General features: G+C 34.2%; 1 protein-coding gene across 1 annotated transcript; it reads left to right on the top strand.

The window, feature by feature from the left end:
• The first annotated feature begins 645 nt into the window (after positions 1 to 645).
• On the top strand, positions 646 to 10,092 carry LOC130547070 (pancreatic secretory granule membrane major glycoprotein GP2-like). The gene is made up of 13 exons (XM_057322719.1): positions 646 to 830; positions 1,587 to 1,786; positions 2,570 to 2,707; positions 2,837 to 2,951; positions 3,719 to 3,917; positions 4,657 to 4,798; positions 5,192 to 5,347; positions 5,430 to 5,485; positions 5,898 to 6,073; positions 6,211 to 6,611; positions 6,841 to 6,937; positions 7,016 to 7,196; positions 9,720 to 10,092. Exons 1-13 carry the CDS (start codon positions 705 to 707, stop codon positions 9,872 to 9,874), a joined length of 2,142 nt encoding a protein of 713 aa, XP_057178702.1. The 5' UTR covers positions 646 to 704; the 3' UTR covers positions 9,875 to 10,092.
• The last annotated feature ends 3,498 nt before the right edge of the window (positions 10,093 to 13,590 follow it).

The raw sequence follows: 13,590 nt of genomic DNA, 5'->3' as shown, positions 1-13,590 counted from the left end.
TGCGTCCGATCAAACCGTCTATAAACTCCCTGTACGGTTCAGCTCGTTATCAATCCTTGTTTAAATTTAATTTGGTGTGTTTCCCTGTGTTTTTGTTCTTGGTTGCTGAAATAGTAAACTGAGAACGTAATACTGCTGGGTTAACACAAATATCAGTAACACTACTCTTACCTGTGATGGTAATTTTGGATCAGAGAGGAAATCCTTTGATTTTGCAGCACAACTAAGACATATATACTGTATAATGACATACAAAAGAAAATGGTATTTCAATTTAACATTATACCAATAGAGAAAAGCTCATGTTCACTTTGTTCAATTATTCAAGCAACATAAACAGCATGTATGGTTATACAGTATTTGTCATTTACCTCTGTTAAATCACATGTATGAAAAAATGTGCTAACAGCTTTTTGAAAGCATGTACTAAAAATATATATCTATAAAATATGTAAAAAAAACAGATTATGTAAAATATTTGGTACATTTCAGAAAAGCATGTAGAATATGTTAATAATCATGTTCCCATCAGGAAATAACCTCTGAAAACAGATATCCCTGTGATTTAAGGAAACTGGTTAGTGTTATCAGAAAGACATTTTTCCTCACATGTGGATTAAACTGGTAGAACAAGCCAGACAGTAAAAGTGTTCATGCAGTTCTTTGTGTATGTGGCTTTGCTCACTGTGTGGTTTTATTAAACAATGTCAAACACTGCGCTGCTTCTGCTGCTGATCTGCTCAGCCGTCTCTGTTGATCCAGCCGTGGGTTTCTATGGGGGGTCTATGACTTTTACACCTGGAAACAGATATCCAGATGGAACAGTGGAGGTAAGGCCAGAGTATTACACCCTTCAGTCGTAAATTGACCATGAATGACTCAAGAGCCAGAAATGTGATTTTAATTATTAATATTTAAATTATGTATTTGTTGTCTTATATCATTCAGAGTTATTATAGTTTTGATTTTAGTTTTATTTAGTTTTTATTGATATTTTTAAATTTGCTTTTATTTTTACATTTTTTAGTTTTTATGTTAATTTTAGTTACATATTTAGTAACTTTGTTATAAAAGAATAAAACATAAAATGACAAGCACATGTTGCTATATAAGATTAATACATTTTGATTTTAGTTTTTGTTTTGTTTACTATTATTATTTTAGTTCTTTAAACTTATTTCAGTTTATTTCTGTTATTCAGTTATTTTCAGTTTATTATTATTTGATTTTCATAAACAGAAAAACCTCAAAAGTTTTAATTTTAGTAAAACCTTAAATAACCTTGATATTATTTAATTTGTCGTGTCATGTCTCAAACTGTGCTCAGATTTGCTTAGTCTTCTATTCTTTAAAGGTCAAATGACCAGATCTATCCTATTCTATTACTTTTACAGTATTTCATTGATTATTTAATAGTTGTCTACATTCTTAAACAGCAGGAGACATTTCTGAGACTTTATAGTCTTCTGTATATACTTAAAATAAGCAATAGTTGAGAAATCCAATCTAACTTTAACCCTATCCAACCACTATTTAAATTCAAACAAATTGTGAATTATTGCGCATGTTGCGTGTGTTCCTGGCAGATGCATTTTTACTACAGAGAGTCGGGCAGAGGGCCCTGTGATCCACAGTACTCATGGCGGTGTGAAACTGAAGATTGTGGACATCTCACATCTGCAGAACCTCAGCTGACATATCAGGACCGCTTAGATCAAAGCTCATGGTGCCAGACAGAGCGTCACATGATCACTAATGTCACCAGTAATGACCTGTTTATTCTGGGGTAAAATTAATAAAATCAGATTATTACTCTCAAATATTACTAATAGTGCTCTGCCCTATTCATATTTTATGAATAAAACCAGAGATTAAAGACATATGTCGATGCCATATCCAACAATCACAGACCACCTTGGACCCTTCAAATATGGTTGACAACTTTTGTATTAGTGGCCCTTAGAGACAGATGCTAATGGGCATCTATGTACGTATATATATATATATATATATAACTGTATATATACGTATACAGTATACTGTAAGGGGCGGTTTCACGGACAGGGCTTAAGACTAGTCCCAGACTAACTCAAATATTAGAGGTGTCTTGATCGAGAACAACTCACACTGACATATCTTAAAATATTTTAGTGCGTTTGTTTTGTCTCGAGATGCACACCAGTAATGTTTTTATAAGATATGTTCTTTTAAAACGACTTAAACATCTTAATTTAACAAAGGCCTAGTCCTGATTTAAACTAGTCCCTGTGCGGGAAACCGCCCCTAAATGTTTAAGATTTCTAAATTCATGAGTCACAAAAGTCATAAATATCTTGAGCTCATTAAAGTGTGTACAATAGGTCAAACGATTCTAAACACTTAATGTTCTATAGCAAATGTTATGAAATGTAATGGCTATGTTATAACAAAGTTACAACACAGCCGTTACATTGTAATTACATATGAGGAACACATTTAAAAAAAAATCACCATTTTGACATTGCAGAAGCTATGCTTTTATGACTATACATGATAATGTAATATTTTATCATTTAAAATCTTTTTTCAGTGGCAGGAGTTGCTGCTGGGCAAATAATGTCAATGATATCCGTGAATTGACACTTCACACTCTTGTTGACGCAAGACAACGTTCAGACACTCGCACTTCAAACAGATCTCCAATTTCAGCAGCAATCCCAAACATGAGGTGTGCTTGAAATGAAACAATATCTGATAATCACCTATACATCTCCATTACTGTAATACACTGAACTACAGTATGAGAGATAATGCAGTGACCTTGAATCATTTTATCTTTCATAATGATGCAAATCAGGGTTCCACAGAACTGCTTCGAGACTCTTCAACTGCTGGCGTATGACCCTGACGGAGATGAAGTGAGATGCAAGTGTCCATCTTGCAATCAACACCCAAACATATATGTTGATGAGGTAATGTTGACTCTATGTGAAAACCAGTGGCGATCGATGCCTCCTCTTCAGGGGAAGCAGGAATTCAAATTACGTGAACCTATGTGCATCACGCATCATGTCAAAATACGTGCCTGCTGCAGACTCATCGAAAGGGTTTATGATAAAAGAGACGCTCGCGTTCAGAAGACACTGCATTAACACTTAACTCTGATTACACATGGGACTAAGCGAGTATCTAGCAAACGCGAGCTTCTCTTTTATTAAAAACCCTTTCGACGTGTCTGCAGCAGGTACGTATTTTGAAATGACGCGCCACACACATGACGGGCTAAATACATGTTTTGCCGAGCTTCGCATTACTGCTTCCCCGGAAGAGGAGTCACGGATCGCCACTGGTGAAAACATATAATACAGATTGTGGAGAGGAAACACATATGGCAATACCATAAGGGCAATAACACTTACCTGTCCTCGTCCAAAAACGACCCCATTGGTCATTTGTGCAAGAGGCTTATTACCGCTTCTAGTTAAGCGCCCTCTAGCTGGCGTAAAAAACGACATCATGAAATGTTTGAGCTTATTCCCAAAAGCAAAATTGTAACTGTTATAAGGAGGCAATAAGCTTAATTACAAAAACAAATACTGTAAACAAAGATAGCGAACAACACAAACAATACAATATACTGAATAGTGTAAATTTTGTCTCTCTTTACTATAAGACAATTGAAAATTCCAGACTATGTGTATGTATGTATTTTTTTTAAGGCATATCACATTGTGTCCAGGGGTTGTGTGCTCTGAAGAGAAAAGGTTTGTTGGCTGTGGGACTGCATGCATTTCAGCTCATTCTGGAAGATTATTCTGTTTCAAACATCACTCTGACAAATGGAAAAGGGATTTCCACACTCAGAAATGCTTTAAACTGGACAGCAGGCAGTGATGCAACTCCTCTTAGTCAAGTGCCACTGCAGTTTGCGGTTGAAAGTGAGTGACAATCATTTAAAGAGACACAAAAAAAAGAATATTTCTGTCAATATTTACTCATTACTACAATATTATTTCAAACGATTTAGTTTTTACTGCTATATACAAAAAGAGATAATTTAATGAAATCCTGTACAATGAGATTTTAAGTCACTGACTGCAAAAAAAGTGAACATGGAAAATGAACGTTACTTAGTATAATATAGTATTTTTGTCTTGTTTTGTAGTACAAATATCTAAAAATATGGTTAATAAAGGTACATTTACTTGACAAGAAAAGTGATATTAAATCTTGTTTTCAGAAAGAATATATAAAAATTAAGTAAAATGTCTGCCAGTGGGGTAAAAAAAGAAACTTCAATAAAGTTTTACCACTTTATTAAAGACTTAATTCAAGTTTATTCTTACCCTATTAGCAGATATTTCTGCCTGATACATACTTAATTTTTTCATTTACGTTGGTCACTTTTCTTTTTAAGTAAATACTGATTTATGATTTTTTTATATTTACATGACAAAACAAAATACTAAGAAATTAATTGTGTAATCTTCAGGTCACTAGGAACTGTCACGGTGCTCCTGATGGCTAGACCAGGCCTGGACAGACACTATGTCCTTTTATTAAAGGCTAAGCTTAAATTAGTTTTGATAAATTAGTTTTTGATAAATGTCACTAGTTTTGACAATGTCACTTCAAGGACTCCATACAAAGCAAAGTTTACCCTGTATACATTTGCAGTTCTTCCTCCAGTTGAGAGCTGTGTACCAGGAGTCACCAGTCCAATGTTCCTGACACCCACTCCTTTACATGGAGATGTGCAGCATGCAGCTGTGGGAAAGATTCATGTTATCATCCTCCGTTCCCAAAGCTCAGGCAGCAGGTCTGAAATAAACAGGAAACTACAAATAAAACACAATGTTTTTCTACATTTTATCTTCACAAAAGTCAGACCATTCTGAATAACCATAGTCTACAGCAGATGTTTAAAGTCAATATAGTTTACTCTATTAACATTTTACACAAACATATGACTTTTGTACGAACTCAGATTAGATTTATCAGATCGGTCTGTATGAGATTTATCGCTAGGCAGAGGTTAAGTATGTGTCGACAACATATGATATATATGTATAATCAAGTCACCAGATCTCTGTGTTAACAAGTAGACATGCCCACTTGATCCATTTAGTTCCAGAACAAGTTTGACATGTAATGATTATGTACTGCACCAGACCAGTACATCTTATCTAATCTTACTGTTATTTTTGTGCAGGATCTACGACTTTCAGGTGAGTGCACCGTGGAATGTGTCAAAGTCCTTAAAGAATGAGAGTGATGGGGTTACTGTGGCAACACTGACCTGGACCCCACAGGTAAAAGACCTCCATCGTCACGTACCCGTGTGTTTCTCTGCCGAGACACTTCACAGGTAGAAGAATGTCTGTGTTTGGGCTCATTGGCTACGTTTAAGTTTCTCAAAAGCTCATGTTTGTCTTTTTCTTCTTAATCAGTCAGTCAAAGATGAGATGCATTGTGGTGATTGTGGCAAAATCAGAGGTTCTCTCAGGTAAACAAAGTTTAATTAGACACAGTTGACCCTAAACCGGAGAGTCTGTCCTCATTCACTCAAAAGTCATATTCGTGGTCAAAGCTGTGTTTTTGTTGTATGTCATGTAGATGTATAGGTTGCAATTGAAAGAGCAAAAAGCAGGGCTAAGAAGTGAAAGATCCTACAACAACATGCTAATTTTCACAGAGGCTGAGAAAAGAACACAACGATGTGCAAACTTTCCAAAGTTCCATTTTCTTCAATGGGTATAGCAACTATAAAAGCACACCTGCGATGTGAAAGCCCCTATAGGTTTAGGACAGCATTAAATGATGACAACAATTTCTGTTTTTGGGTGAACTTTCCATTGAAAATGGGAAGACACTCTAAAACAGCAAGACTCACCAGTAAATGTATATTGTCTGTCAAGGTGAAGCTGAGGTCCTTTGTGAAGATGATCATATCAGCATTGCAGTACAAAAAACCTCCATGAAGGGGATTGACCAGAACTGGCTCCAATTGAGAGACCCCACATGTTCTCTTACCTCCAATGAAACTCATATTCTAGGCACCATGTCCCTTAATACCTGCAGCACTACAATTGAGGTAAACTTCCTACTTTCTGTACCTGTGTCCTTCAACCCACATCTCAACCGTCAGTCTAGTGACATGTATCTCTTTTTTTCTGTTTTACATGGGCATTCAAAACACATCTGCACACTGTCTTCTTCAACAACAACCAGGAATCCGGAGATTTCCTGGTCTTCAAAAATGAGATCAATTCTTTTGAGAACCCCAATGAAGTAATAACCAGACACAGTCAAGTTAAGATCAGCTTTTCTTGTCAGTATCCCAGAGTGTCCAGTGTCTCAAACCACTACAAGAACCTTAAATCGGACTACATCTTTACTGAATCCAGCTTTGGCACTTTCGGTTACTCGTTTGACATTTTTACTGACCAAAACTTCAGTAGACAAGTGGATTCCAGCCTGCATGCGGTCGAGGTGAATTTGATGGATGTACTCTACATGGGCATTGAAGCCCATTCTGCTCTACCAGACGTCAGACTCTTCGTTGAGTCTTGCAGGGCAACGCCAGATGACAACCCATATAGTGTTCTCTTTTATGACATCATCAAAAATGGGTGAGGCCAGCCCTCATGCTGTGTCCAAACTCGACATGATAGTGACAAGCCATAAAATGGCAAATAAAAAATAATACAAATGAATAAAGGGAAAAACGATAAATGATCTTTACAATAGTGATCACATTTCACTACACAATACACATGAATGATGAATACACATAAATAATAACTTCCACCAGTTCATCAACGAAGTCACTGAGCTCTTGTAATGTGTTACTTTCTACAGATGTGTTTTGGATGATACAGTCAATGTCTATTCTGGTGATGTAAGAGAGTTTAAATTTGGGATCAAAGCTTTTAAGTTCACAGGAGACTACAATGAGGTACAGCAGATTTTTGTAAAGTTAATGTTGCTCATGTTATGAGTAGAAACATACAAGAAACTATGATTCTGTTGACAGGTGTACATTAGCTGCTCTGTAATTCTGTGCGCTGAAGCAAGTTCGAACTCCAGATGTGCCCAAGGCTGCCTCGAGGAAACTGCACGCAGACGCAAAAGAGATGTGACCCAAGAAACCGCCACACATTACATCATTCAGGGTCCCTTCCGTGTGCTGAGACAAAATCAGCATTCTGCAGCAGGTACGTGTATTACAAAAACATTACATGGGGAATTCACAAGATTAAGCATGCATCTCAACGGGCTCTTGAAATGATCAAATTGGAAATATGAAAAGAGAAATACGTTTGTCAAAAATCCTTAACTTTTTCTGGGTTTGCCTCTTGGGTTAATGAAAACAGTTTTTTTGTGCAGAAATGCAATGTGTTGCACTTGATAAACTCTTTAGTGAATTTGCCCCATGACCACAGCTATTACAGAAAAGCCACATTCATTTCACATGTGCAAAAGCACCTGTGAAAAGTATATTAAAAACTATGCGGATTTGCCTATATAATATGGAGGACTAAACCTGCAAAAATTATAAATAAATGAATGTATAAATAAATAAATATATAAACGAATAAATGTAATAATATGAAAATAAATACAGGAATGAATGGTTTGATAAAACAAAATAATTCGTTTTAGCTATTATTGATCTTAGCTTTAACTTTTCTTTTCATTTTTTAAATTAATTTATTATTTTTTGTGTCCATTTTTAATTATTTTTAATTATTATTATTTTTTATTTTTAGATTATTTTATTTATCATTTCCTTTTATTTTTACATTTATTTATTTATACGTTTATTTATTTTTATATTTATTTATTATCGCATGTATTTATTTCCACTTTTATTTATTTATTCTTGTATTTATTCTTACTTTTCTGTGTCTTGTATGATAATTAGATGGGTTGGTCTTGCCTACTATTGGTTCAGCGTAGATTGAAGCGTTTGATCGATTACTCTTGACTTGTTTTGGACTAACGTCACGTCACTCACTGATCGTTTGCTTCGTGTATAACGTTTATGGCGTGCGCACAATTAGCTAGAGAGTTACAGCATTTAGCCAATGAAGTCGATAACCATGCATCAAATGACTATGTGTCATTCAGATTAGATGCAATTATTGAAGATTTATTACAGATTGACGGAGAGATAAATGACAAAGTTCTTCAAAATCTGTGCGAGTCAGGGGGTGCTAAGGTGGTGACCAAGTTCCGGTTACAGGTCCTCTGCCAAAGAGGTGCATGAACGACCTCAGCAGATTCGTCGATTCTGAAAGCACAAGACGACTTGATATTAAGATGTCTAATAAACACAGACTTTCTTGTTACATGATTTTGACATTCTTGTTAAGATTGCAAATTATTGGTATGATCGCCCGTAACGGCTGAAGCGAGGTGAAAAAATAAATAAAGCGATTTGAGACGGGATTCGTACCCATGCAATAAAGCGAGGCAGCGTGTCACTACGGTAACAATCACACTAAGCTATTTCGCAATGCTAGCTCCTGTGGATCTTTGCAATAATATCAAGATGTCACACAACAATATGCAGCTGGATGAATCAAGGGAATATGCCCGTCTTAACTTGTGACCTCTGTGTTATTTATCTCTTATGGAATGTAGTTTACGAGTACCGTTTAGTAACCACGTCTTTTTAGAAGGAATGGTTTCCATTTGATGGCCCCTGTAGTGAAAGAACGATGCTCATTACTACCGTGTTAACTTGTGACTTAAGTTCACTATGTCTCAATTCATTTACATTGTTACATTAAATCTTTACGCTTTTTCTAACCGAAAGGCTGCTTATAACTATCACTTTGACAAAGCGTTAGCTTGCGACTTCGGTTTACAAGCTCATCTGTGTAGTTAAACCTTATTACATTTTGTGCTTTATGATTTTCACCAGTTGAACTGTAACGCCACCATAGCATAGCACCCTCTGACTCGCACAGACTTTGAATGTGCTGCAAAGAGGCTAACAACCGAGGGAGAACTTTGTCATTTATCTCGCCGTCAATCTGTAATAAATCATCAATAAGTGCATCTAATCTGAATGACACACAGTCATTTGATGCATGGTTATCGACTTCATTGGCTAAATGCTGTAACTCTCTAGCTAATTGTGCGCCCGACATAGTTACTTAACGTTATACACGAAGCAAACGATCAGTGAGTGACGTGACGTTAGTCCAAAACAAGTCAAGAGTAATCGATCAAACGCTTCAATCTACGCTGAACCAATAGTAGGCAAGACCAACCCATCTAATTATCATACAAGACACAGAAAAGTAAGAATAAATACAAGAATAAATAAATAAAAGTGGAAATAAATACATGCGATAATAAATAAATATAAAAATAAATAAACGTATAAATAAATAAATGTAAAAATAAAAGGAAATGATAAATAAAATAATCTAAAAATAAAAAATAATAATAATAAAAAATAATTAAAAATGGACACAAAAAATAATAAATTAATTTAAAAAATGAAAAGAAAAGTTAAAGCTAAGATCAATAATAGCTAAAACGAATTATTTTGTTTTATCAAACCATTCATTCCTGTATTTATTTTCATATTATTACATTTATTCGTTTATATATTTATTTATTTATACATTCATTTATTTATAATTTTTGCAGGTTTAGTCCTCCATAATATAAAGGAGATTGTTCCATGTCATTGTCATGAATGTATCCTTATTGATCTGCAGCTTCAGAAAATGGAGGTTCTCTCCACATCAGTGTAAGCACCGGTGTCTTTGCTGGACTCTTCATCATCTGTCTTATGACGCTGGTGGGACTGTTGGTGTATTATGCAAAAAAAGCAAGCGCACAAGACCGCATGTATCTGTTATCCAGCTTCTGAGATACATCAGTGTTGGTCAATGTGCTCACAAATACAGTATGTGTCACATATCGGTCTCTCTTTCTGTTATCTACAGTATGTCTACATGTATCTACACACACACTGTTGTTGGGTTTTCATGTTTTGTAGGGACTTTATAGACAATGATTTTTATACTGTACAAGCAACTAATAAAGAAATAAATTATAATAAACAGGCTCTGACTGACATTTTTGGTAATTGATGATTGGCTGAATTTGTGATATTTGATTAAAAGTTTTTTTTTTCATTTTAAATAAAAAATGTTTATAAATCAATTAACTGTTACAAACGTTGTATCCTTTCATGTTTGTTTCAATCCACACGTAAAACACATAATTCACCTGATGTGCAGTTTTGCATTTATGCAATAACTCTAACACTAAAGCTAAACATTCGCTCTCTTTTATAGGTATGTTGTTTAATTTATCTTTAAGAAAAATAAGACAGCGTTGTATGTGCACAAGCGAAAAAGATTCAGATTCATTTGTGGGGCACTCAATCTAAAAGTAACCGTCAAGGCTCAAGGAAAGATTTTTAGTGTTGGTGACTTATCTCAACATATCTCAATGATTAAGTCTGTTGTGTAGTGCGACAGTGACCATTTGCCACAGTAAGTGGGCAGAGTTTTCTGGCTGACACTCTCGGGTACTTGAAGTAAGTAATATACTGATATTATGTAGAATTTACTTGAGGTTAAAAGTTAGAAGATTTGCAAAATCATACGATTTTAATTCACCCTTTTCTATACAGAAGTGGATTTATTAGAGATCATATATGCAAATGAGAATGACACAACACAATTGTTTTATTAGGATTTCCAAGAACTTCAGTAGTATGTGCCAAAATGCAAACTTTTCTCAGTACCTGCAAAAGAACCACTGGCATGTTTGAATAACTAGAAAAGTTACATTAAGATTCTTTCCTTTAAAAAGTTACCAGGTCAGTCAATCACCTGCTTAGTTTATGACATAGCATCTTTAACAATACACTACATTTTGTTTTTTTTACAAAGCTTTACAAATGTACTAATCTTACTACTGTGTCAGTAATTTGAAATAAACCAAATGTGCTTTTTTAAGATATTTTTTACAATAGTAACAAATGGCTTGGCAGAGTAATATGTTGACCAAACATTAATAGATCAAACCAAATTCAATCCAAAATCAAAAATAAGAAGTGCAGCTACTTCTTTTTAAAAAACCTTTCATTTTTTATGATCTGTGTGATTTTATTTTTTAATGATATGATAATTATTGCCCAAGTAATTTGATTATTGTCTAATACTGTACTGGATATCTCTAGCTCATTACTGAGCATGTTAATAAAAGCGACCACTCAAAGTTTGTTTCATTTTTCAGAAACAAAACTCAAAGTTTGCAATAGTGATAAGATGTGTAACATACAAAAACAGGAACAATTAAGCCATCTTTCACAGGTAAAAGATGTTGTCTTCCACAACAATGTTGCAGTATCAGCAGGACTGGAAATTCACGTTCTTTAACACTTTACACTATTTACACCGTAATTAAAACACACTTTGTGTTTGTTCTTAAGAAAACATATTTGACCTGGAATATTATACACAAAATAATACACAAGGAGTTACTTATAAGGGATAGTTCACCCAAAAATGAAAATTCTGTCATCATTTACTTACCCTCAGGATGTTCCAAACCTGTATAAATTTCTTTGACTGGAAATGTTATTGTTTATTGATAAAACTGCAGTATAATAAAATGTTTTCTGACTAACAAGAAGGCTAAAGGTCACGGCCTCCGGTGTCTGTCACTAAAGCACCTCATGGAGAACAAGATGGAGATTATTCACAACAACGGGGACGTTTGTAATATCAGTGTTAATGGATAGTATGACCAAAATGCCCTAAATGTGATTATGAGGTGCAGGTCATTAATACTCAGGTGATAAAATGTACATGTAATAATAATTGGTTTATTTCTCAAGTAGATGGATGTGTAGTTGGTTAAAGAAGCTCACTCTGCAGCTTTGAAAACACTTTCTTTTTGTTTTCCTTGTTGTACTTCATTTTGTGGAGGACAACTTCACTGCAGGCCACTTTCATCCATGTGCCATGTTTACACCTGCCAGCAAGAAGTTGTAGTCCTCTTGTAGTTGATCTTGTGCATCAATTATTTTTTCAGTGGCCAACCTAGTGTCTAGATCTGACTTAATGTGTGAGTTCAGTATGTTGGAGAGATTTTTCCAGTCTTTAGTTGGAGCTGATTTTTGCTAAAAAGTGCCCTAAAAAGTTAACAACAAAGAAGAACATCCTTGCTAATTGAATAAACAAGCCATGGGTGATGGATCTGTTGTGCTTTCAGCTATTTTTTTTTCTTTCTTTCTTTCTTTCTTTCTTTCTTTCTTTCTTTCTTTCTTTCTTTCTTTCTTTCTTTCTTTCTTTTAAAATAAACTTAATTTCTGTACTGTAAAAAACATAGGCGCTCTGTAATTGTTAAATGTTGTTAAGGTCAAACAAATCAAACTCAACATCAAAAAATCAAACATCAAAAGAAAAAAAGAAATAGTTTCACAATGTTTTCCATCATCAAGGTATTTCTAGTAGAAATAGTTTCACAATGTTTTCCATCATCAAGGTATTTCTAGTGTATTACACTTCAAAGAAAGTATGAAAATGTTATACAAAAAAGTACTGTATATTTTCCAGCATCCTCATTACATACCTGCCAAACATTCCAAAAACATGATGTTACACAACATGATTATTGAGAAAACGATATCTTTCTCGTGTAATTACACAAATGCAAGCCATTGAAACCTGCCATTAAACAAAAATAAACACAATACAAACAATTAAAATTCTGCCTTTTTAGCAAAATTCAAATTCAGAAGAGTACATAAAAATAAAGCAGAATTTTCCGTTGTATGATAAGATATGGTCTACATTGTTCAAATCAAAATATAAAACCTCTGCTAGTGAAAACACACATTTGTGTTATTGGACTTTTGACGCCAAACTCCAAGACACACACAGTAGCATGTCTCTGTGTGACAACCAACCCCAATCTTCCCCTTATGAGAAAAAGAAGGTATCTGATTAAAAAACTATGTTTTTAAGAAAATTATGATACTTTCCTTCAGTTTCCTTTTCAATTTCAAGTAAAGTGTTTCTAATGGTAAATAGACGACAAAGCTCTGTGATATGCTTTACTCCATTTGAAACAGCATTTAAAAATATATTGTTGTAGTTTTCATCACTATTTATGTTTCTTTGTGTTTTTGCTCATGCATTCATGTCACCTAAATGGATGACTAAATAAACATAAAGTGAACAAAAGCCACATTTAATTATTTGTTGTTTTTGCCTTAAAAGATAAGTTACGGTTGCCTTAAAATCTTAATTCAACAAAAAATATTAGTCTACGGCAAGCGATTTTGTCATTTAATCCTTGACGTTTACTAGTATCTACTTTTAGGCTACTAGTGCTTATTGTTTAGTTACTAGTAACTATTCCATTAGATACTAGTACTTATTCATTAGATACTAGTACCTAAATATTAGATACTAGTGATTATTTATTAGATACTAGTACTTAATCATTAGATACTAGTACTTATTCATTAGATACTAGTACTTAATCATTAGATACTAGTACTTATTCATTAGATACTAGTACTTAATCATTAGATACTAGTACTTATTCATTAGATACTAGTAC

This window comes from Triplophysa rosa, linkage group LG23, assembly GCF_024868665.1.
Source record: "Triplophysa rosa linkage group LG23, Trosa_1v2, whole genome shotgun sequence".
Classification (NCBI taxonomy): Eukaryota; Metazoa; Chordata; class Actinopteri; order Cypriniformes; family Nemacheilidae; genus Triplophysa; species Triplophysa rosa.
Note: the sequence above shows the minus strand (reverse complement) of the source record. Positions and strands in the feature narration are given on the sequence as shown.